The sequence below is a fragment of the Physeter macrocephalus genome, chromosome 21 (genome assembly GCF_002837175.3).
Source record: "Physeter macrocephalus isolate SW-GA chromosome 21, ASM283717v5, whole genome shotgun sequence".
In the NCBI taxonomy this organism is placed as follows: domain Eukaryota; kingdom Metazoa; phylum Chordata; class Mammalia; order Artiodactyla; family Physeteridae; genus Physeter; species Physeter macrocephalus.
The window spans coordinates 49259374-49285987 of NC_041234.1; the positions used below are offsets into that span (position 1 = coordinate 49259374).

At 44.2% G+C, this 26614-nt stretch overlaps 1 protein-coding gene across 1 annotated transcript in view; it reads left to right on the top strand.

Annotated features, from left to right (window-relative positions):
• The first annotated feature begins 4603 nt into the window (after positions 1–4603).
• The window catches only part of NHSL2 (NHS like 2), a 268115-nt gene continuing 246104 nt past the window's right edge, over positions 4604–26614 (top strand). Inside the window, exon 1 of the mRNA XM_024130930.1 lies at positions 4604–4883. Within this exon, the coding sequence (XP_023986698.1) occupies positions 4604–4883 (280 nt within the window). The remainder of the gene's footprint in view (positions 4884–26614) is intronic.

A 26614-nucleotide genomic window follows, 5' to 3' on the forward strand; every position in this document is an offset into this window, starting at 1 on the left:
ATCATGTGGCAGACATAGCCCATCCTGGGGAAATGAAGGACTTTTACTTACTGCTTTAGGATTTCGTGGGGAGATAGGAGTTTGCAGGGGAAGGGTGGTCGTTAGGTCAAAAGTAGGATAGCAAGGGAGTGGCCTAATATGATTTCTCCTGAGTAAAGCAGGCATGTTAATATAAAATTACCCATTGAATGCAACAACATTTGAATGTTCCTAATTACAGTCGTGTCCTAACAAGGTAGGGAGGGAGGAAAAACATGATGGTGGGGTCGGGGGTGGAGGACTGGTGGTGAGGGGGGGATCCACATATGATATGAGGGTGAGGGACTGAAAAAGAATCTGGTCACATTCTGCTGAAATCTCCTGCAGTTTCTTTCAAAATACCTCAAGTCTGCAAGTCTTTTCTCGCAGTTTCAGCCTGGGCTCAGAGTCAGGGCCAAAGTTCAAGCAACATCAAAGTTTATTTTTGAAATAAAGGTTTATTTCCTCATGGAATTCTTGAAGGGTTTGCCCTGCATCGTGTGTGTGTGAAGCATTGAGTCTGGGCTGAAAGGAATTTATTTGAGGACCTTGAGCCGTCTTAGGCTTACACGCCTATTGCCCTAGGAGGTGATTGATGGCTGTGTAAGTTTCCAGTCCACCCCTGGAGGCCCAGCTCTGGGGTACACCCCTCCCCTCTCCGCAGCCCGGGCTGCCTCAAGGGCACAAGCATCCTCTCTCCTCTCAAATCTTGTAGCACTGCTCCACTCCCCCTCTTTTCAAAGTGTGGCGTTAATTAGCATGGGTTTTGTCTGGCTTGTTGATTGAATGTGGGCTCTATTCTGATTGAAAAGCCAAAAGCTGCCAGTTTGCTTTCTTTGGGCTACTTTCTTTGGGCCTCTGTGAGCAGAGAGAGTTTTTACTGGTGTTCTTAACTGCAGAGCCAAGCCTTAATATCAAAAAGGGTAATAGACATTTTAAAAAAGAGTCAATCTAGTATTTGCCAATTCTCGTTAATTTCTCTTGGTACAGACACTTAGAACCAGGGAACAACAGAATGTTAGAGTTGGGATTGAGGAGCAGCCTTTTTGTCCCCTTACTGGCTAATATTTTTTTCATTCGTAAGGAAAGCATCTTCATGGAGTCTCCTGGCAAGAGGGTGTGGGGTGGAATGCATATTCTTACACTGTAGATGAAACGATTGACTATAGAGGAATGTCAAGGAGAAAACTGGTATCTCTGCTTAGCCACCAAGATGTTACTATTTGGGTATATTTGAGAAGTAGCAACAGGGGGCACAGCTTTCTTGTTCCTCGTGGTGAAATTAGACGGAGGGCTGCACTGGGAAGCTGGGTGGGTTGTATGAAGTTTGCTCATAAATTTTCATTTTGCAGCTGTGGAATCTGTCAGCTTGGAGGAAGAGAAAATGGCATATCCTATGTTATTTATTCTTTCAGATTCAGTTTTGATTGCAATTCTAGGTTCTTAGCAGCGGGTAGTTAGGCAGGACAGAAGGTGGGAAGGCCTTGCTGGTCATGAGTGGTCAGCTCTCCCATTTCCCTCCTACCTGTCTGGCCACTCTTTCTTAGTCTCTGCTTCTAGGCCAGACCTAGATCCAATTCCACAGGTGGGCCTTGCTTGGGCTCAGATTGCAACTTGGAGCAGTGACAGGTGAACTACTACAGGCCTGGAGTCTGGGAGCTGGTGGGTGGGTAGAAAGCACCCAGCATTTTCAGATCTGGCTTGGTTGTTAGGGGCCTCTCAGAATGTGCAGTGCCAAGATTTTAGACAAATCAAAGCAAATGTTTCATTCAAGTACTTTCTGGCTACTTGGCCCTGGAGACGTGGGCGCAGGTGGGGCATAGCATCCTTGCCCTTTTCCTGCGTCAGGCAGCGTTTTGCTCCCAAATCCACAATGATTCTCTATTGCCTGTTGAGCCAAGTTAAATCCTTTAGTAAGGCTCTTCATATCAGTCTCTGCTTCTAGTCCAGCTTCATTTATTCATCATCAACATATATTTTCCGAGTACCACCTAGGAGCGCAGCAGTGAGCAAGATAGACATGGTTCCTGCCCTCATGGAGCTAACAGTCTAGAGGGAGAGACAATATCATGACAAAATAAATATCATTACTGTTAAGCAAGGATGATTGTGAGAACGCTGTGCTGGGGGGTGATGTGGGAGCATGGGGCAGAACCCTTCACCTTAGCTGCTTGCCTGCCCCAGACAGCTTGGCCGAAGTGTGGCACTTCTAGAACCCCAACCCTCCCTCCACAGACTGGAGCCAGGCCCCTGTGCTCCTTCCTCAGAGGCTCTCTACATCCAGGCCCACCTCGAGGTCTCACCTTTCCTGTTGGGAAGAGACTGGAGATATGAAGGAACGTAGAAATTTATACGTCTTCCCTTGACTTCTTCCATGGGACGTGCAGTGCGGGTCTGGCCCTGGGAAGGGAGGAGGGGCTCTGTTCTGAGGTGGCCCCTTTGTAAGTCCTTGATGTTTCCTTGATGAAAGCCAGGGCCAGCGAACTGAAGAGGCTGGAGTGAGCGGACTCAGCTGGGGGAAGGGCGTGGGGCTAAAGCTGATTTGCTTGGAGTTGAGCTTGTTATTAGAGAGCCCTGAAAGATTCATCAGCTTCAGGAATCAGAGTAGTGAGGGCGGCTCAGACACCAGGCCTGAGCCAGGCCTGTCACCCTCTGGCAGTGAAGCTCTGCCCACACAGTCTCCTTCAATCTGCTGGTACCTCATTTCTTTTTCTCCAGAACGGAGATCAGTCTAAACAGCCCATAGGTCAAGGAAAACTATCCCTGGAGAGTCCAGCCAAGTCCCTACTTCCTGCCAGTCAGTCACTCTCTTGGCTCAGGTTTGAGTTTGCCAAATAGAGAATTTCAGGTCCTCATTCTGCAACTTGATTTTACAGTTCAGAAAAGGGGCTGTCTTTTGCCCATTTGTTTATTCTTCTTTGAATTAGAACCCAACTTTTCTAGTATTCGTGTTCCAAATTACTGAACCAGGGATAGCTATTTACTGAAAAGGGTAATCAGATTACTCTTTTTTTTTTTTTTTTTGGCAGCGCGGCATGAGGGATCTTAGCTCCCCGACCAGGGATCCAACCCGTGCCCTCGTCAGTGGAAGCATGGAGTCTTAACCACTGGACTGCTGGGGAAATCTGAGATTACTCTTAACTAGTTGTAGCACCTTGAACTGCTTAAGAGACAATTTTCTGAAAGAATGAATGAAAACAGGCCACGCTCAGGATCATTAGTGCAGACACACATATTCTGTTCAAGGTGTTTTACAAAGACTATAAGGGATTATAAGGATGGGAACATTTTTAGGAGGAAAGATGAGGAGAGAATTACCAAAAGGAAGAATTGGAACCACACCAAAGTCAAAGAGGTGAGAGGAGAATCAGATGGGAACTCGGTGTGTTGAAAATAAGTGTTCTGAGTGGAAACTCCCCAAGGGCACAGGGACATATGCACACTCGGGCACTCTGCTTTTCTGAGGATGCCCGTATCCCCCTCTCTTCTACCTTCTACAATGAAAAGAAATCAGGACTTGACCACAGTGTTGCCAGTACTGAAAGCGCACCCCCAGATCCTGTACTTCAGTAGACATCCCAGGAGCCCATTATGGCCAGAGACAGAGTCCATCTCGGCCAGTAGGCCTTGCCAAGAGGAGAGGGCCCTGGGCTCCCTTTTGGCTTAAAATATAGACCGGTGGCCCTCTATCTGAACTGAATCTGTTGTTCCAGAGAATGGGTTTGTTTTCATTCATTCATTCATTCCAGATCCTTTACAGTAGTCCAGGACTCCCCAGAGACACTGCCCTCCTGAGCAGTAGAGTAAGATATTTGGTTCTTTCCCCCTCATTTCCAAGTTCCTGGGCGCTAGAAGGCTGTACTCAGTCTAGTCGTCTAGCCCGTGCGTGGCACTGAGTACATGTTTGGGAAAGGGAATCTAGATGAATGAGGTCAGACTATTCGACGGGTCTCCACTGGTTACTAGCTGGTGTGGGCACGGGTGCCCTTGAATTTCTATTATTTACGAAGAAAGAGTTTAAATGAAAACAACAACAACGAAAAAACAAAACAAAACACACCAAAGCGGAAAACTTTAACCATCAGTACTGGGACTGGAGCTGCACAGGAGGACGCGGGCACACATACTGTACCGAACGAACATCACACATACACACCCCACTCACGCAGACATTCCTTCTTTCACGCTCCAGCTCGATCTTTTTACTCCTACTTCCCTTTGCCTCCTCTCCCGGATCAAGCGTTAATCTGTGAATCTCTGACCGCAAAAGAAAAAAAAAAGGTGGGTGGGGGGATCCCGAAGTAGCAGAGCGAGGGAGGAGGAGGTGGAGAAAGGCGGGGAGGAGGAGGAGCCCAGCGAACCAGAGTCAGAGGGACTGGTGGCTCCGGCGAGTGTGCAGCCCCGGGGGGAGCCGGCGCTCCAGGCTGGGAACCCGTCATCCCGCCCACCCGCCCGGCGTCTTTGGCGCCCGCCCGCTCGCCGGCCCGCGCCCAGGGGCCTGCTACACCCGGAGCTGGGGCCGCCGCCCAGGGGCGCCGCTCGGGGCGAGCCGGCCGCGCCGCCAGGCTGGTCCCCCGCGCCCGGGATGCCGTTCTACAGGCGCACAGTGGTACCCCAGCGCCTGTGCCCGCGCAACCCGCCGCAGCCGCTGACCGAGCTCCGCGACGTGAGCCACCTGGCCGCGCTCAGCCTGCTCCGGCAGCTCGCCGACCTCTGCGGCCACTCGCTGGCTCTGCTCGAGGACCTCGAGGGGCACCTGCTGGCCCTGGGGCGCCGCACCGACAGCCTGTTCCGCCGCACCGTGCACCTCCGCCGCCGCCTTCCCTGCCGCCTGCTCGGCCCGGAGGACGACGAGGAAGAGCTAGGTAAGCCGCGCCCGGGCGGCCCGCGGCCCCGCGTGCACCCCGCCTCTGGGGGCGCCAGCCCGCGCCCGCTCTGCGCCCACCCCTCCCCCGCCCTCCCCGCCCCTCCTCGGCCCTCCCCTCCCTTCCCCTCAGGGAGCGAGGGGATCCCGTTTCCCAGATTCCACGCCCGCCGCACTCCAGCTGGAACTTCCTGCTCCTGGATCCGGTCGCGCCGTCCCGAGTGGCCATATGCCCTCGGGGTTCCCGGCCCTGGGGTTGGCGGCCGCCTTCTGGGGATCTCGGGGAAGAAGGCGGGGGAACATGAGGGGGTCCCCGGGAGCTGCTGTGTCCGGACCGCTTCGGCGCCGCCCCCAGGCCCGAGGCGTCCTAGCCTTCGCGGCGTCGGGAACCAAATGGCCGCGCCGCTGGCGTCTTTGCTCCAGTCTAGGAGCTCGGGCACTTCGGAAAGCGCGCCGGAGCCGCCGGCCACCTACGCGGCGGCAGGAGCCCTGGCGGCGGTGCCTACCGACTTTAAACCTGTGCAACTTCGCGCTGGAGTGTGATCGCGGCTCTCGTTCGAAGAAGTGAGAGCCCACCCGCCCGCTTCTCCCCGCGAGGTCGGAGCTGGTGCTCCAGGAGAGGCCGGAGGGTGTGGTGGGGAGGAGAGACTCTCCCCCTCCCAGCCGGCTTCTCTTGAGCCCTTACCCCTAGGGTCAGGCTGCTCAGACTTGCTTGGGAGAACAGTTTAAAGCAACTGTCATCAGTTCTGTGATTCCTTTAGAAATCAGCCATGCCTGAGAAACCCAGTGGTGCCCTGGCTGAGCACGCAGGACTCGTGAGAGGGCAGGAGGGCAACGCAAGCCCTTGTGCTTTACTACTTTGGACCCCAACACTTTGCATGGGGAATCCTCTCTCCATGGAAATGCTGTGACCCTTTAGAGTGTGGGACTTTTGGAGAAAGCAAGGGGGTTGAATGTGCTGGAAATGTTGGCCGCAGCTGGGGCATGCCAGGTACCAGGGCCAATCGGTGCCACCAGAAAGTTAGGGGAGAGAAAGAGCAGTGTGGACAGGAAGTTTCAGATGGAGGCAGAATATGGCTACTGACTGACTTGTGATTGCAGGCCTCCAGCTGCCTTGGGAAAGAAGTGTCTGAGTCAGCCCCTCTCCATTGCAGACCTCACCTCGCTCCCACGCCTTCCATAGAATAGGTGCCATAGGTCCTGACACCCCTCTTCCCAAAACTCTCTGACCTCTGATGTTGATGGTGGAGGTCACTTGTGGAGAAAATGAACTGGGTCCTGTGGGGAAAGGAAAGTGGAAGACACAGTTGACTGCCAAATGGAATGTAGACATGGGACCAGAAATCTCTGCATGGCAGGGGAGCAGGAAAGCTGGGGCTTTAGGTCTGGTTAGTTCTCAGTTAACAGAGAAGGTAGGAAGGTCATTGTTGATTTTTTTTTCTGGGGTCCCACTGACTACCAGGATTAGCCTAGGAGAAATTTGATAAGTCAGCTTGGGGAGTCATTTTCCGAATCCCCACACAGCTTGCAGAGAGCCACCTACTGAGTGCAGCAGGGTAAGTTAAGGACAGTGAGGAGGCTCTACTTTTCCAATTTACGCCTTTCTGTCCTTTCCATGTGAGGGAAGGAATGGCTTCACCAAGTTGCCTTGGGAAAGAGATGGCTTCATGCAGTGGAGAGCTTTTAAAGGAAGGGAGCAATTCTTAGGATAAATTGCATTGGGTTGGCTTCTTTGAAATTTGCAAGAGCTGAGAGAGTGGCTATCTCTCATCTTTGGTGTGGCTACTTGCCTTTGAGAGTGTACCTATCTGCAGGCTCAGGTACTGAGGGGCCTGCTGCATAAATGGAACACAGCTACCTTAATTTGGCAAGAAGGTCTGGTTTTCCATTTTCTGGTCTAATGCCCTACTCTAGACTCCCCTTGAGGTTCCCACTGCACACTTTTCTCTTCAGGAGTTTTGATTGTGTAGCACTTAAATTAGGCCTTCTCAGCAATGATCTGAGCACAAGTGCCAAATGCAAAGGGAGCTGGGGTGCATAATCAGTGCACCACCTGGCCACCCCCTTGTCGCTCAGGCATAAGCTTCAACAAGGTGTTCAGGCAGATTGCATATTATATTTTGACCCCAATTAAAAATGCTTTTTTCCCCCCACCATTGTCAAGGCTTGCTCTTTTCTTCCCGTGTCTTTGCCTCCTAGCTCCTACTCCATTACTGACCATTTTGCTGGTGTTGGGCACTCCCAGTCAGCATTTTACCCTGTATATCCTCTATCTGGCCGGATTTCCCCCAGATTATTGCTCTAGCTGTTTCTTTGGTCATGAGGGCAGGAAAGAACTGGGAAGGAAGGTTTGGAAGCAACATGGCCAGAGTGAATGACACCTGACAGGCCAGCAGTTTGTAGCCTCCTGTGGGGACAGCTTGGCTGCCACCTCCGGACTGAGTAATGACAAGTCAGACTGGCCCATAGCCTTCAGGCTTGCGGAGACCAGACTGCAGGTTGGGCCGGGCAGGGAGGCAGCAGGGGGAGGACAGGGAGAGGAGAGGGAGAAAGACAGAGGAGGAGAAAGTTGATGCTAAAGGAGTCCAAGGTGTTCCTCTCCACAATCAGGGGTCGTGTCCCCACCATCTTCAAGGTTACAAGGGTGGGACTGGGCTGGGCTGGTTGCCTGGCAACACCCTCTTCTCCACTGAAGGCTGTTCTTCTGTAACCTGAACCCCTTTGAGACTGCCCCAGAAGCTCTTGTAACTGGTCTGGGATGGGGGATGGGGGTTGGAAAGAGGAGAGGGCGTGTTACAGGACTGCACCAGGCTTCTCTGGTTGTGGATCTGTAGCTGTTGCCGCACCCTTGGCATAACCCTGCCTATAACTTGTGTTTTTCCTCGCATCTGGCTTTGAATGTGACCCGCTTTATTGCATTCGTGTCCTGGATTCTGTACTCTTCATCTCAAGAATGGCATGGTCAAAGCCAGTGGGAAATAGCTCCATTGCTGCCACCATATGCTGAGTCAATCCAAGCTTTCCAATTTCTCCCTCAGACATCTATTTAATGTTTGTAGGTGCTTAAATGATAATTACAAAAGCAACCAGGCCATTGGCCTGGGGGTATAATATCTCCTGTGCAAGCAAGGAAGTCACTGAAGCACTAGACAACCGCTAGGTATGTTTTATAACACTGGGGAGCTATCATGTTACACTAGCCCATGAACTTGCTGTGGGAAAGATGCTATGTTCCTTCTTGCAATGATTTTGGCTTGAATACAGCCAGTTGGGTAGATGGTGGAAACTCCCTCTTCATCTTTATGTAAAATTCCTGCCTCTTGATTTTCCAACTTTGTGGCAACTCTGGCGCCAAATCATAAAGGACAGCTGGTTTATGTATGTTTAAATCATAATTCCAGTGTGAGGGGAGACTGTTGTAAGTCTATATGGAGATGAAGAATGGAAACTGTACCTCTAGACTGCAGCCAGTTTACCATTAGGTGAGGTATGGTAGACCCTGAACCTGACTGTCATGGCTACTGAGGAGGGGCCTGCTTGAGCTGGATGGAGCAGGAGGAACTTGGGGGACTTGGAACAGGCACTCTACCAGGGCTCAGTCTCTGTCCTACATGTCAGCCCCAGAAACCGTTGAGACAGTTGGCTTGACAGAGTGGGGAGGGGGAGCAAGCCCATTTTCTTTTAAATACCATGAAATTCCTGGTCTGCTTCATGGTATTTCCATGTGTTGAAAACATCTTCCCTGGAAATTTGGACACCGAAATGTCCACTAGAATTTCCTCTGCTTTAGAAACAAGAAATTTAATCTTCTCCGTTTTTTAGATACATCAACAGCTAAAGCGATAAAAGCGTCAGGATGACGGAATAGTAGAGTAATAGGAGAGGATTTAAATTATAGCTCTTGGGCTCAATTTTGATCTTTATGGAGTTGATTAGGTGTCAGGAGGAGGGCGGTGAATTTGCATCATTTGTCCCTGTACTTCTCTGGCTTGGGTGGAGTCAGTTTATACTTTGTGACACCAAAAATTCGGTCATTAACCATTATGGGCACCATAATACTTGACTACTGAGGCCCAGAAAAAGGAAGGGACTTGTCCAAAGGCACCCAGCTGGATCAAGACCTTTAGTAGCCCTAAATGCTGGAAAGATTATAGTGCCTCTCCATACCTAATTCCAAATGAAACAATATTAAACCTTCAAATAAAATTTTATTTTAAAAGATTACTCGAAGTTCCACCTGTATGTTGAAATTAAAATGGCTTTTTATTAGATTCTTTCATTCTCTCTCTCTTTTGTACTCCTGTTGTTGGTGCCCTAAGCATGGACTTAATCTGCCTCTTGGGGAATGTGGCACTGGCTAAGTCACACAGCAGGTCAGTGGCATGAAGCCTTGATCTAGAAGCCAGGACTTCCTCCATCCAAGCCAGTGCTCTGCCCTCTTCAGGGATGCTAAGTTCAAAGTCAGTTGTTTATTGAGAGTCACTGCCGTGGCGTTTTTTCTAGCTGGAACGTGTTCAGGATAAGGAGTAACTACTGCTACCTTTGGGAACTGAGGGATTCTCTAGAGAACAGGCCTCCTGGGGTTTCTGCAGTTGGGACTTGGGGGGTGAGATGGAGGTGGAGGGGAGAAAGGAAGGTCAACCTTGCATCAAGTAGAGAATAGATGTGAGGCAAGAGGCTCCCTTGTTAAAACAGTCTCCTTTAAGCTTTCAGTAGAAATAGCCTTGGAAAAATAATCTTTAGTTGGGAAGGGGTGGCTGGGCTAGTGACCCTGACAGTCTTCTGAAGGTCACCTCTCCATTGGATCTTTCCCTCACAATCCTTCTGTCATCTTTATACTTGCTATTCTCCCTAATAGCTTTTAATCCAACTGTGGACACTTCTTATCGCACACCCACATCCTGACTATTTTCTGTTATTACACCAGAGCCTGGTTGGCATTTCCAAAGGCACTTTTATTAAAAGTCAAGGGGAATGAGAAAGTAAAATTATTACCAAAAATGTGTTTAACATACGTGTTTCCAAAGTATGGATTTATTATTCTTCAAAGCTTAAGTAGCTTAACAGGCTTACTAGCTTTGCTTCTCTATATACCCTTTCTGAGGGACTCAGATCACCTTTTCCTCAGATCATTACTTTCTAACTTTGAAGAAAGGGCACAACTTTGGGTCCTGTCTCCTCCCCGCCCCCAACCCTTGTGCTGGGTTTTAGAGACCCACAGGTAAATAAGACCCAGCCTGTTCATTTGAAGAGCTCCCAGTCTGCAGGGGTTGATGCCATCTTGTTTCCCAGCACATCAGCACAGGGTGCCTGGGCATCTGGTCTTCTTCTCTAGGTGGGGGAAAGAAGATAACCAGAATCTGGACCCCAGTTCACACCTCATAGGATTTTCCATTCAGTCTGGTTCGGGGTCCAAGGATGGAATTTGGACTTTTAGAATTCCCTATGGTAAAAAAACAAAAAAACAAAAAACCCAGACAATGATAGAGTGCTACTGTGAATTCAGCAATGCTTTTACATGAATTTGTGGGTTTAAAATTGATGACCTTCTCTTCACACATAGGCAAAATAGTGCTTATTCAGTAGATGAACAATGCTTGGTGGATCTGCAGACTCATGGACTTCTTGTGATAACTCCTCCAGAGTTATCTAGGTGGCCTTCTAGAGTCTTCTACCCTCCGTTGGGAAGCACTGGCTTAACCTTCCTGGTTCAAGCTTTCAACTCTTCCCTGCTCCAAAGAATTCCCTGATTTCACTCAGATAAGCCCTCAATGAAGTTTTCAAATTAGAGTTCACAGGATGGCAATGTCTTTTTCTCACTTTATTTGTTTACTTCCTTTCAGTTTTATTGAAATATAATTGACATACAGCACTGCATAAATTTAGGTGTACAGGATGATTTGACTTACATACATCATGTAATGATTATCACAATAAGTTTAGTGAACATCCATCATCTCATATAGATACAAAATTAAAGAAAAAAATATTTTTCCGTGCGATGAGAGCTCTTAGGATGTACTCTCTTAACAACTTTCATAAATAACACGCAGCAGTGTTCATTATATTTATCATGTTGTACAACTCTAGTACTTACTTATCGTATAACTGGAAGTTTGTACCTTTTGACCACCTTCATCCAATTCCCCCTCCCCTCGCCCCAACCTCTCAGGTAACCACAAATCTGATCTCTTTTTCTGTGAGTTTATTTGTATGTTTTTTGAAGTATAATTGACCTACAGCACTATGTTAGTTCCTGGTGCACAATATAGTGATTCCATATTTCTATACCTTACAAATTGAGCACCATGATAAGTCTAGTACCATCTGTCACCACACAAAGATATTACATTATTATTGACCATATTTCCCACACTCTACACTTTATCAGCACAATACTCCTTTATTTTGTAACTGGAAGTTTGTACCTCTTAATCTCCCTCACCTATTTCACTCATCCCTCCCACCCCATCCCCTCTGGCAACCACCTGTTTTTTCTCTATATCTATGATGCTGTTTCTGTTTTGTTATGTTTGTTCATTTGTTTTGTTTTTTAGATTCCACATATAGGTATAATCATATGGTATTTGTCTTCCTCTGTATGACTTATTTTACTAAGCATAAAACTCTCTAGGTCCATCTGTGTCACAAATGGCAAGATTTCATTCCTTTTTATGGCTGAGTAATATTCCATTGTTTCTATATACCACATCTTCTTTATCCATTCATCTGTTGATGGCACTTAGGTTGCTTCTATACCTTGGCTATTGTGAATAATGCTGCAGTGAACACAGGGGTGCATGTATCTTTTCGAATTAGCGTTTTCGTTTTCTTTGGAGAAATACACGGAAGTGGAATTGCTAGATCCTATGGTAGTTCTATTTTTAATATTTTGAGGAACCTCCATAGGATGTCAAAAACTTAATGGACAAGGCTATGTTAATAATGCCACAAACAGGAGATGTGTGGATTGTGTTTGCACAAGTAGGCTTGCACCAAGGTGCTTTGTATGTGAGGCAGTGGGTCTGATTGTGTACAAACCATTAGGCTCAGTCCTTTAACTTGGGAGATTTGAGCAATCTCTGTCCATTCCTCCTCCCTTCCTGCCCTCCCTCCCTCTCTCTCTTTCTAAAATGTAAGCTCCTCAATAGAAAGTAAACATCTTTAGGGCAGAGATTTTATCTCTTTTTACTGCCATATCTCCAGTCCCTAAAATAGTGCTTGGCACTTAATAAATACCTATTAAGTTCAATTCCTTCCTTCTTTCTAACCACCACACATTTATTGAGCACCTGACTCTGGGCCTGGCCCTGTGCTAGCCTCTGAGGATATAGAGCCAAGGTAGAATGCAGCCCCATGGTCCAGCGGGGAGAGCCTGGAATCATCATACTGCCATGCAGGCAAGCCTGGGGATCATCGGAAGGCAGAGGAAGCTCACCTAATTCAGCTCAGAGGCTTGGAAAAGCTTCGGGGAGGATGTGGTGTCTGAGTTCTGAAGGATGATCTGGAGCTGGCCAATGAAGAAGGAGGGGGAGGGAATTCCTGGCTCAGAAGGTAGCCTGTGCTAAGCCCTGGATATGTGAGAGGGCTAGTGTGGGGGAGGAACTAAAGTGATTCAGGAGGAGAGGGTGCAAGGCACCTCCTGACTCAGAGTGAGCCCTCTGGGTGAAGGTCGGGTGGGGGGGGCTCTAACATCCTGTTTGCTGAGCAAGGAGCTGGATACTGGAGAACCTTAGGAAGGTCCAAATAAAGCTGTAATAGGAACTGCAGATTTTCTTGATCTACGTTCAGGGTTTCATTATCCTTGGGCAGATGACACCTGGGCGACCTTGGCTCCTCCCTGCTTTGCAGAGCCAAGTCCTAGGTCCCCCTAAGATGTCCAGGCCAGGAGGCACTCCACACCACAGTGAGATAGAAAGAGGGAGAGAAAGCAAGAATCTACCTGCCTGTATGTCCCCGGCTGTGTGGATCCAGTTGCATTCCAGAGCGAAATATATTATTCATGCCCCTGTTTTTTTGTGAGTGGGGACATTTGAGGTTTGACTGTATGTTTTATTTTATTTTATTTTTTCTTTCTAAATAGCATAGATTCTTAAGAATGGTCTGTAATTCATCTAGGGGAAAATCAGAAAAATATTTTTTCCCTTGGAAAACGGACTCAAAGAGGAGATGAGTTTTAAAAATGATTCAGCTGTTTTTAAGTGGAATCATTTGCTTCTGAGAACAGTGTAATTAACTGCCTGGCAATTTATAGTCTGGTTCCCAGTATCTGTGAAGTAGTCAAACTCATATTGTTCTTCCCAACCATCAGGCCCTGAGGGGAGTGAGGTCTACTTTACCAGAAAGCCTTGGGCGCTCTCCGCTCTCGCAGGAGGCCATGCATCACAGCTGTCAGCAATTCCAGTGGTGGTGGTATATGCTCTTATCCCCCCTTGACCCAGTAATTCCATTTCCAAGACCTTATGCTAAAGAAATGATCAGATATTGTGGGGAAAATGTTCGCAGATCCTCACTGCATCTTTTGGTTATTTATACTAACCCCAAAATGAAAACAACTTATTTAGTAATATGGGTGTGGTTCTATAAATGTTGACAGGTCTACGTGTGGTACAAATCTAGGCAACTAAGAAAAATCGTGCTCGAAACAAATATATGAGAATATGTGGAAATGTGTGAAATAATGCTAAGTGAAAAATCAGGGTATTAAATTGCATGTATGATATTATCCAAAATAAAGCACATACATAAAAAAGAAGCTGGAGGGGTATGTGCCAAAATGTTAACATTCGTTGTTATCTCAGGGTGATAACAATGATAGCAAACGATAACAAAGATAGCAGTGGTTATCTTTATGAGATTATGGGAGCGAGTGTTTTTTCTTTTCTTGTACCTTTGTGTATTTTTCAAAATTTCCTAAATGAACATGTATTACTTTTAATAAACAGAAAAACCAAACGATGAATGACATATTAAGGAAAAGGATCTTGGGATTTGGAAGCAGCACCTGTGGGTTTAATTCTGACTTGCCCAACACTTATAAGCTGATTTGGGTGTCTCAGAACCACACTCCCTCATCTTTAAAAGGGGGTTAATGCTCCCCAGTTCAGAAGGTTGTCGTGAGGATCCAGAATAATATATGGAAAACGCTGGGCCCATATGCCACAATCCTGCTTATGATCACTAAATACTAAGAAGATGAAATTCCACAAAACCTTTTGAAATCCCTGGATGGGGATACTGTCAAGATGAAGTTATAATGTTTCCTAAACAGCTCCGAATTGCAGCCATTCTTCCCTTTTGCAGAATATGTAAAGAATGCCTGCCTGTGTACCCACGGAGGAGCCACGGCTGTCGGCTCATCTCTCCCAATCCGAGGATTTTCCTTTCCTTTGACTCCTCCCTTCATTCTCCCCCACTGACATCTGTTCACTGCCTCACCAACCAAGGGGGCAAATTCTTTGGAACTGAAGCCGAGGCACCACTGAGAGTTCTGGTAGATCTGAGATGTTTATTTTCACAGAATATGTGGTGCTGGCTGACCACGAGGACCCGCCAGGTTGGGACGCCAAGGAGGGGCTTTAATGAAGCAGCAGAGGATGGACGCAGGTCGCACAGCTAGGCAGCATCCCCTGCCTTGGGGCAGAGCCCTCGTCCAAATGTCCTGCTGGCTCTCTGGTCACCTCTTCCCTCGGGATGGCTTCATGGCTTCTGGCTTGGCTCACCAGTTTTACAGAACCAGCTTGGTTTATGGGTGAAGAAACACCCTCTCACAAAACTTCTGGGGCCTCAGGATGCTTCAGTGACGTATTTGGCAGCTTGCCTGAGGGTCTGTCTCTCACCAGCATGGATTTGGAGCCAGTAAGCCCTAATCTTACAACCAGGCAGCCTCAAGGTCATGGGCACACCTTGGTAGTGCCTACAGCATGCCCAGACCACCAAGCAATTCAGTCATCTCCCTGAGTAGAATCCTTCACACTGCTTGTCTGGTTGCATTTTTTCTTTATAAAATTAGAGTAAAAAATATAGACCCTGGCTGCAAATCTGAATTACTTGGAGAGCTTAAAAACATTACTAATGCTGTGGCCCCACCCCATACCAATAAAACCAGAATTTCTGGGGGATGAGGCCCAGGAACCAGGATTTTTAAAAGATCCCCAGGTGATTCTAATGTGCAGGCGTGGGTGAGAACCACTGTTGTGGTATAGACGGTTAAAGCTGGAAGAGATTGTCCAGAGTTTGAAAAATTATAATGTATTTGTGGATAATGTACATGAACTATAATACAGGCTTAGATTAAAGTAAGTGACAAAATATGACCTCATGTATGAACTCATAAGCAGTAATAATACCAAGTTAGATAATACACTTTAAAAAAATTTTAATAATGGATTTTATTTAACCCAGTATATCCAAAATAGTATCATTTCAGCATGCAATCGATATTAAAATGATTAATGAGGTATTTTACATTATTTTCTCTTTTGTACTAGGTCTTCAAAATTCAATGTGAATTTTACACTTACAGCACATCTCAGTTTGGTCTAGCTACCTTTCAAATGCTCCATAGCGCTATGTGGACATTGGCTTCCATATTGGACAGCACCATTCTAGGGCATGGCCTTGTAGGCCAACTGGTCTTCTGTATGACAAAGTATATTATTTTTTAAAAACTGGATAATACACTTTTTAAATTTTATGAGAGAACAGAGGAAATTAGATGAAGCCATTAATTTTATTAATAAAAAAAATAAATATATGTTAAGGTAAAGTTAAGCATCTTTTATGTTACATTTTTTGGTTATAACATGTCATCAACAACCACTGACATTTTAGACGAGAACAGTACTTTTGTTTTCTTATGTTGTAGTTATTTAATATCACTCTTGACGTTACTGGGTTGGATCCCTACATCAAGTCAACCTCAACTTACCTGTCTTTGCAAAAGAATATTAAGATTCCACTAGGCACAGGGTTGTTGGAGTACAGGGAAGAGGAAGGAAACTTGCACTTTGTAATATTTAGTGTTCCAAATTAGGCTATGCCAGAAATCATAAATAGAAGTTGAAATGGTTGCCTCTGAATCAACATCTAGATTGGACTTAGTGCTTTCCTCAGTTCTCTTACGTGGCACACCATTTCATGCAGGTAGATTATTATGTTAATGACACTGCATAATAGTGAGAACAACTGTATAGGTTGTTGTGTTCAGTATTTTTAAACACATATCTGTTATACTTCAACAAATGCAGTTTAGAAGAAAAAGTATTTCTCTTTTTATCCCCTCCACGATCCCAATAGAAATAGAGTTTTAGAATGTGAATCTAGGCCACCAGCTGCCCAGAGAAAGGAAGAGGACTGGTCTAAAGGCGTCTCCAGTGTCGGTGGTTGCACTGACTTTGAGCACAGAACCTCTCCTGTGGCTATTTTGGGGTCCTGAGGCATCCACTTAAGTGACCCTATCATCAGCTCCTGAGAAATTCTGGGACAAGGGTGACAAGGGAGAGGAGAAAACTTTGGGAGGCCACTTTTAGTATCCCCTCTCCCTGCTGTGATCAGAGGGAAGAGATACTAAAGGCAACCCTTCTAGTTTGTGTCCCCAGCAACAACTGATGCTGAGGATAACAAACAAGGCATCAAGAAGAGGCAGCAGCATCTTCAGAGGAATCTGGTTAAGAAGGCTGAGAAGTGTGTTTTGAGGAAGAGTTGTGCTCAGAATGGTGCAAATTAAACAAAAAGTTTATGAAAAAGTTTGGGAAGAGTCCAGCTCCCAGGAAACTTTGCTCTTAGGAGAGACTCATGTCTTGAGGCCTCTGGATAGCTAAGTCTCACTGTATTCCAATTTCTAACCTGTTTTACCTCTTGGAATAGTGCATTACATAAGTTTACTCCCCATTGTGAAATAGCACAGTGAAATCTTTTTCCCCATAATTCCAAATTAATGAAAATGGTAGATTTAGGAAACAAATGTTAGTGACTCGTGCAGAGGCTTTACATTTTGTGCCTGTAGTTTCAAAACTATCTGCTGCACGTGGGGAGGAGGTGGGGGGAGGAAGATCCAGTGAAGGTGAGGACTCCTTCCATTCCAGTTAGCATGTATTGAACTCCTGTTAGATGCCAGTGGGAGCTGGTAGTATATATGGCAAATAGGTGTCCCCTCCAAGAAGAGGGATGGCAAAAAAGGTACCTCCTCTGGATAGACCAATGAGGAAAACCCACTCCTTTTGGTGGAACCGTTAGACAAAGGCACATTCTTTGAGCATAGCAATTAGAAACAGTCACTTGTTTTGCTCATAACTATTTAAAAATAGAGCATCCTCTGGGTGAACCAATTCTGACATAATAATTAATAATTAAAGTCCACATGCAGTCAGACAGGGCATTGGGCTTGGCTGAATTTTGTCCCCAACTTGAGACCCCTTGGCAGGGTGCCCTTGTAGGAATACAACTTGCACAAGAGTACAGGTGCTCCTATGGTGCCCGGGGCCAGGCCAGGCACCAGGCATACAGATGTATATAAGAGCTAGACCTTGTTCTTGAGAAATGTATAGACTCCCCCTCCTAACCTCCATCCTCTTTAACTCACCCCATCTGCTGCCAGCTCCACCCATGCTGCATTCTGCCTGGCAGAGCTTCTCTTTATGGTGACAAAACGTCTACGCTCCAGATGCACGGGCTGCTGTCTGCTGTTAGCGGGGGCTGTGCTGCTCCTGCCTGAGGCTCCAGGCTAAATGTCTACTATCTATGATGAACAACTAGGGCTAATTGTTCGTTGTGAGGGCTTGTTGCTTCTAGGTTCTAGATGGGAAAATGTAGACAGCATTTCTTCAATATCTGTTTTAAAACTTGGTTGTGTTCTGTTTAAATGTGCTTTGAAATGGTGAGTTTAGGCAGAACTGAGCTATTTTTTTGCCTTTAATTTTCATATTCTTTAATAAAGGAAAGCAGTTTATCTCTAATCTGGTGATTTAGAGCTGGCTTCAAGGGCTAATTCCTACCTAGCTCATTGTATTAAGATTGTGCCAGGCCCTGTGCCAGGTATTGGCGACACTGAATTCATAAGACCTACCTTTTGCCCTTGAGTCTTGATATTTAGTTGGGAGGACAGTGTGGAGGGAGATAACCTCACTGCAGGCTGCTGGGTCTTAGGTGAAAAGCACAGAGCACAGAGGCAAGGAAAGCTTCCATAGCCTTTTTCTCTCTTGTCTTCCTGAAAACTGCTATTCATCCATCCATCCAGACATTCCCTCATCTTTACAGCCTCCTCCGACTCTCTCTGCTATACTCCTGCTGTGCTTTGTTCACTTTTGAGACCCTTGGTTCCTCCATGTGGCCCAGCTTGGGAGAAGATCATTGAGGCAGAGACTGCCAACTATGTACTGAACCTTCTTGAGTTCATTTTTATTTCCTTTCTTTTACCACCTCTTGAAAGTAACATGACCCTCTTCTGTGAAACTTGGAAGAACAGCCTGGCCATTCCTGGCCCCAAGATGAACTGTAAGCTAGAAGTTAGCATTCTCTCCCGAGAAGAGTGAAAGCCTGTTTTAAAGGTTGTGGGGCTTTGGAAATAAGGTAGAACTACTGCGGCCTTCAGATCCTGATAAGTTCAGATGAGTTTGAACGGTTTCCTCCATCCCAAGGGACATCAGAGTTATAGTAGGTGGTTGTGGGCTAGTGACAGGCCTTTAGAGGTAGAAAGAAGCCCTGGTTATGAACCTGGCTAATTTTGCTCATTTTGCCAAGGGATAATGCCCAATTTCAGTATTTGCTAATGGGGTAATTTCAGTGTTGAGCCTTTTTTCTCTTTGTCAGGAGGATGAAATGAAATCCTATACGGAAAAGACTTTGTAAACAAAAAACCACCCCCAAAATGTTATGTATTGTCATCCTTGAGAACAAAGACAGTGGCTGACTCATCCCTTTTTCCCCAGCATCTAGTTTGGAAGTAGGCACACTGCAAATGTTTGTTGAATGACTAAGTGGCCTAGTAGGAGATAGGTGTTTGTATTTCTTTTTTTTTTTCTAGGACTCTACCTTTAATACCAATAATAATAATAACTTTAATGATAATTTCCCTAATTATAAAAATAATACATATTTGATGCAGAAAACTTGGAAGTATAGAAAGCACAAAGATAAAAACAATAAAACAAAAATCCTTCTTGGTATCAACCAGATATAATAATTGGCTACATTCTGATGTATATTCTTCTAATATTTTTCCTTATGAATGTTTCATTTTTGTTTTGTAAGAAGAAGTTATTGTAATGCATCCATCCTTTTATAGCCCTTTTCAAATTAGTGTATCATTTAAGAATGTTTATATCATGTAAATCATATATCTGCTAAGGGGTTAACATCCAGAATATATAAAGAACTCCCCATAACTCATCAAAGAAACCAAAACCTGTTTGCATTTCTTTAAACCTTTCCATATTATCTAACAAATCTGCTGTATTAATGCTTACCCTTACCTGTTTTGTAATTTCTGCCATTACCAACACTGAGAAGCCTGCAATCAGGATGTACCGCTGCCAAATCGACAGTGGTGCCTAGGCTATGATCTTTTTCTTAAGGGTTTAGGTCTCCCACCAGACTCCTCAAGGGTGGGGGTTGTGTTCCCACAGTGCCTTGGTATCCAGTAAGTGCTATATACATCTTTGCTGGCTGACAAACAGGGAGAACTAGTAGCATGTTTTTGCACTTCTATTTGGCTAATCAGATCAGTTCCAGATATCAGAAAGTGACAGATGTCACAGCTAGATTACCCCATCTTACTTTTGCAATGAGGTGATCCGTCTTTTTTAAAATTAAAGAACCTTTGGACAAAAAAAGCCATGGCGTTTATTATTATTGTTAAGAGCTTACTATGTGCCTGGCAATATGTGAATCATCAACTCATTTATTCCTCACAACGATTCCATGATAGTTACCATTATTATCCCCATTTTCTGGATGAAGAAACAGGCTCAGAGAAGAGGAAATAATTTGATTAAGAGTTGTGGAGTAAGTTGAGAATCCAGAATTGGAACCCTTATGCATGTTCTCAGTCACAGTGAATGGGGAGTGGGCTGTACTGAAAGTGAGGAGTAGGGAAGGAAAGTATTTCTACCACCGTCAGGGAGGAGCCTAGGTTGGGGTAAGATCAGTTGGGGGACTTTCTAGTGGGACCCGGGAGATTCAGCAGAACTATATTTGGTAGGACTAAAAAGAGAATTAATATTTGGGGGGTGAGACAGGAAGAGAAAACAGGATATTGAATTTTTTCTGTGAAATTAGCTAGCATTTTTGCATTTCTTTCTAATTTATGAAGCACTTTTATATATGTTGTCTCATACAGTCCTCATGACAGCCCTGTGAGTAATTACTCCTATTTAAGAAATGAAAAAAAAAATAGATCCAGAGACATTATAACAGACTTGCCCATGGGGGCAAGTGGGAAGGTTATGAAGACCAGTAAACCATTCATTCATTCAATAAACATTAACTGAGCATCTACTATGTACCAGGCACTGTTTTTGACGCTACAGATACAGCAGTGAACAAGACAGACAAAATTCTTTGTCCTCATGGAGCTTACAAGGTAGATAAACTATGATTTATTTCTTTTCAATTATCCTCTGTCAAGTAATAGATACTGGTTTGGGTTGAAAACCCAAACCTGTGCTTTATTTTTTTTTAAGAATTTTTTTTGAAGTGGACCATTTTTTAAGTCTTTATTGAATTTGTTACAATATTGCTTCTGCTTTATGTTTTAGTTTTTTGGCCCCGAGGCATGTGGGATCTTAGCTTCCTGACCGGGGATCGAACCCGTACCCCCTGCATTGGAAGGCAAAGTCTTCGTACCCCCTGCATTGGAAGGCAAAGTCTTAACTGCTGGACCACCAGGGAAGTCCCTTGGCTGTGCTTTAGAATCATCTGGCACATTTTGAAAAAAAACACTGATGCCTGGGCCCCACTCCAGACCAATTAAATCAGAATCTCTGGGAGTTGAAGCCCAGGCATCGGATATGTGAGCATGTGTGTGTATGAGTGTTTTAAACCTGCTCCAGAGGGTTTTCGTGTGCAGTCAAGCATGAGAAGGACTGGTTTAGAGCAGTCTCAACCTTGGCTTCTCATTAGAATCACCTTGGGAACTTAAAAATATATATACCTCATTGTAGTTTTGATTTGCATTTCTCTAATGATTAATGATGTTGAGCATTCTTTCATGTGTTTGTTGGCAATCTGTATATCTTCTTTGGAGAAATGTCTATTTAGGTCTTCTGCTCATTTTTGGATGGGGTTGTTTGTTTTTTTGTTATTGAGCTGCATGAATTGCTTAAAAATTTTGGAGATTAATCCTTTGTCAGTTGCTTCATTTGCAACTATTTTCTCCCATTCTGAGGGTTGTCTTTTGGTCTTGTTTATGGTATCCTTTGCTGTGCAAAAGCTTTTAAGTTTCATTAGGTCCCATTTGTTTATTTTTGTTTTTATTTCCATTTCTCTAGGAGGTGGGTCAAAAAGGATCTTGCTGTGATTTATGTCAGAGAGTGTTCTGCTAATGATGTTGAGCATTCTTTCATGTGTTTGTTGGCGATCTGTATATCTTCTTTGGAGAAATGTCTATTTAGTTCTTCTGCCCATTTTTGGATTGGGTTGTTTGTTTTTTTGTTATTGAGCTGCATGAGTTGCTTATAAATTTTGGATATTAATCCTTTGTCAGTTGCTTCATTTGCAAATATTTTCCCCCATTCTGAGGGTTGTCTTTTTGATGGTTTCCTTTGCTGTGCAAAAGCTTTTAAGTTTCATTCGGTCTCATTTGTTTATTTTTGTTTTTATTTCCATTTCTCTAGGAGATGGGTCAAAAAGGATCTTGCTGTGATTTATGTCATAGAGTGTTCTGCCTATGTTTTCCTCTAAGAGTTTGATAGTGTCTGGCCTTATATTTAGGTCTTTAATCCATTTTGAGTTTATTTTTGTGTGTGGTGTTAGGGAGTGTTCTAATTTCATACTTTTACATGTAGCTGTCCAGTTTTCCCAGCACCACTTATTGAAGAGGCTGTCTTTTCTCCACTGTATATCCTTCCCTCCTTTATCAAAGATAAGGTGACCATATGTGTGTGGGTTTATCTCTGGGCTTTCCATCCTGTTTCATTGATCTATATTTCTGTTTTTGTGCCAGTACCATACTGTCTTGATTCCCGTAGCCTTGTAGTATAGTCTGAGGTCAGGGAGCCTGATTCCTCCAGCTCCATTTTTCGTTCTCAAGATTGCTTTGGCTCTTCGGGGTCTTTTGTGTTTCCATACAAATTGTGAAATTTTTTGTTCTAGTTCTGTAGAAAATGCCAGTGGTAGTTTGATAGGGATTGCATTGAATCTGTAGATTGCTTTGGGTAGTAGAGTCATTTTCACAATGTTGATTCTTCCAATCCAAGAACATGGTATATCTCTCCATCTATTTGTATCATCTTTTATTTCTTTAATCAGTGTCTTATAATTTTCTTCATACAGGTCTTTTGTCTCCTTAGTAGGTTTATTCCTCGATATTTTATTCTTTTTGTTGCAATGGTAAATGGGAGTGTTTACTTAATTTCAGTTTCAGATTTTTCATCATTAGTGTATAAGAATGCCAGAGATTTCTGTGCATTAATTTTGTATCCTGCTACTTTACCAAATTCATTGATGAGCTCTAGTAGTTTTCTGGTAGCATCTTTAGGATTCTCTATGTATAGTATCACGTCATCTGCAAACAGTGACAGATAGGCCTAACCTCTGAAGAGAAATAAAGACAACCTGTTAGTGTCATTATGCAGGAAAAGCATTATATGTATCCTGGAAAGTTTGAGATTAATTCTGTCTGGGAAGGAGGGTGTGGAGATTTTGGAGAGTACTTGTGGAAAAGATAGTTTGTGAGCTGAGCTTTGAATAACTGGCAGTTATTTGGCTACACAGAGACTAAAGGAAATAACTCCAGACAAAGGCTAGATTCTGGTTTCATTTGGGAGAGAGTAAGTACCCTAGAGGTACTGAAGGGGAGCAATGGGAAGTACGGTTGGAAAAAAAAGCTGGGGTCAGACTTGAAGGGTCATGGATGTCTCACTAAGGACTTCATTTTATTGGTAGTTCAGACTATTGAAAGGTTTTGAAAAATGGAATGCAGAGCTGGGGTTATAAAGAATCTGTTTCACCTAGAGGGGTGGGATAGGGAGGGTGGGAGGGAGGGAGATGCAAGAGGGAAGAGATATGGGAACATATGTATATGTATAACTGATTCAATTTGTTGTAAAGCAGAAACTAACACACCATTGTAAAGCAATTATACTCCAATAAAGATGTTAAAAAATATATATATATACCAATGTCTGGACCTCACCTCTGGGGTGAATTAAATTAGAATCTCAGCGGTCATGTCCAGACATTTTTATTTTATTTTATTTTATTTTATTATTGAGGTATAGTTGATTTGCAATAGTATGTTAGTTTCGGGTGTACAGCACAGTGATTCAGTTACATATGTGTGTGTATATATATATATTACATATATATGTTACATATGTGTATGTATTCAATTACATATGTTATATACATAGCTATATAAAACTCGGCAACACAGATGGGCACACAAGGGCAGGATGAGAAGGGAGGACTCAACGGCGTCTGACTGTGAAAGTCAACCAGAGGGAAGAAGAAACAAAGATGTGTGCCTTGCAGATCAAAAGCACCCAGGGACAGCAGAAAGTGAGCTAGAGGAAGGCAGCCTACCAGTTGACCTAGATCTCTTTGCACCTATAATTGGTCTGCGCTGGCAGAAGAAAGATGATAATGCTATCTGTTGAGAGGCAACATAGTTAGCATAATGGTTAAGTGCAGGGACCCTGAGACCACCCTCGTGAGTCTGAGCCCTCACTCTGCCATTTGCTTTCTTTATGACCCTAGGTAAGTAGCCTGACATCTCTTTGCATTAGTTTCCCAAGCTGTAAATTGGGGATCCTTATAATAATACCTACTTCATAGGCCTGTCATGAAGATTACAAGCTTGGCACATAGTAAATATTTTTACACAAACATTATAAAGAATGATTTGGAGTAAGTGTCCAGCACCCTACTTGTATTTGCTCCCTAATCTTTACTTGTAGGAAACCCCTCAAACTCAGTGCCAAGGTCAGGGGGTGCCTAGTGCTACTGGGCTTCCTTCTGGGGATGTCATGGAAGCAGACAGTGCAGAAGCATATAAACTCAGGCTGTCACAGGGACAGGCCATAAGAAGACCATCCAGTCTAAACCTTTCATAGCCAGATGGGGAAACTGAGGCCCAGAAAGGTAAAAGGATCAGCTGCAGCAAGCCAGCAGCAAACTGTGCTTGGCTTTGTCAGGCTGATATTTCTGCCATGCAGTGATGCATAACCATGCTTGGGCTGTTTCCTGGAGACATCATTCAGTAGCACCCAAGTCTACTCCTCTAGTACCCAGAAGTTGTTTTCACAACTTGCTTCCACTGGGAATTTGGGTTTAACAGATACACACTACTGTATATAAAATAGATAAACAGCAAGAACGTACTGTATAGCACAGGGAACTGTATTCAATATCTTGTAATAACCTATAATGGAAAAGAATCTGAGAAAGGATATATATATATATATATATATATATATATATATCTGAATCACTTTGTTGTACACCTGAAACATTGTAAATCAACTATACTTCGATTAAAAAAATTAAAAAAAAAAGAAATTCACACTATTACCAAAAAAAAAAAAGAACTTGCTTTCAAGTTTTCTGTTTCATTTAATTTCCTGTACTGTCATAGATTAAGACTTGAACGTGAGGCTTGGCAGACCTACCAGGGAGGCAACACAGGGCAAGTTGAGAAGAAAACAGGGCAGGGACCTAATGTGAGAGTCACCCTCTAGGACTCGTTGCAGTTCTTAATCTTTTTCAGAATATTATTTTTAAATGCATTAGATAAAATAGATAGACTTACAAGGGAAAACAATTGTACTGAAATACAGTTATCAAAATATTTTTTAAAATTGTGATATGGTAATATATGTGCTTCTTTGAACACATTTTAAATGACAAGATCTAACAGCAGGTCTAATAATTACTGTAATTTTGAATGAGTGTAAGTGAAATTTCGAGATTCCTGCAGCAACTGTAGCATGATATGCAAAGCTCTGTGATTTCTACTACTGATAAAGTCACGGATACTGCTCACACTTCTGTGGTATGTTGTTTACACTCATCATTTCAATTAGAGGGTAGTGGAAATAAAGAGGTAATTTTTTCACAGACCTCCTGAACTCTCTTCATGTAACTCTTGGGGGTCTGTGGACCCCAGGTTAAGAATCCATGCCCTGAGGCAAAGCGGATGCTGGAGAACCAACCCAGTGTGGGGTCTTAATCCTGCTCTAGGAATTGACTTGGAGGAGAGACTTGACCACCTGGAAACTACATTCAAGATTGCATGTGTATGTGAACACATACGTGGGTGGTTGTCATTAGTGCTACTCTCCAGATAGTTCTGGCTCTCCTTCTTCTGGGTACATGGCAGGACTGCACCTCCTCAGCCCCTTCTGGTTAGGTGTGGCCATGTGACTTGCTTGGGCCAGTGAAATATGTAACTCTCTGGCTCTAAAACCTCTTGTGGCTCTTCATCATACTCAGAATAGATTCCACATTCCTTACCATGAGCTGCAAGGCTATCTGTTCTGCCATCCTCTCTGACCTCGGCTCCCACCACTTTCACCCTGGCCACCCTGGCCAGCTGCACTGGCCTCATTACTGTTCCTCACCGAACTCATTCATGCCTCAGGATCCTTGCGCTTGCTGTTTCTTCTGGCTGGAACACTCATCCTGCAAGTCTTAGTGTGACTGGCTCATTTTTGACCTTTAGAACTCACCTTCCCTGTTAACACCTTTTTTTGAATAACAGCTTTATTGAGATATAATTCACATACCATATGATTCCCCCATTTAAAGTGTACAATTCAGTGACTTTCAGTATATTCACGGAGTTGTACAACCACCACCACAATCAATTTTAGAACATTTTTATTACCCCCCAAAGAAACCATGCTTCCCTTAGCTGTCACCTCCCAATTCCCTATCCCCGCCCCCCTCCAGCCCCTGGTAACCACTAATCTACTTTCTGTTTTTATAGATTTATCTATTCTGGACATTTCATATAAATGGAATCATACAACATGTGACCTTTTGTGTCTGGCTTCTTTCACTTAGCTTGATGTTTTCAAGGCTCATCTGTGTCGTAGCATGTATCCGTGCTTCATTCCTTTTTATGGCAGAATAATGCATTATATGGCTATTGTATGGCTATACCACAGTTTATTTATATACTCACGTTGAAGGACATTTGGGTTGTTTCTATCTTTTGGCTATCGTGAATAATGCTGCTGTGAATATTCATGTTCAAAATTTTGCATAAACACGTACTTTCATTTCTTTTGGGTATGAACCTAGGAGTGGAATTGCTGGGTCTTGTGGTAACTCTATGTTTAGCCTTTGAAGGACCTGCCGTACTGTTTTTCACAAAGGATACACCATTTTACATTTCCACCAGCAATGTACCAGGGTTCTAATTTCTGCACATCCTTGCTATTTCCCTACATCCAATTTCTCCACATCCTTGTTATTTTCCATGGTTATTTTTTATTGTAGCCATCCTAGTGGGTGTGATTGATATCTCATCATGGTTTTGATTTGCATTTCCCTAATGACTAATGATGTTGA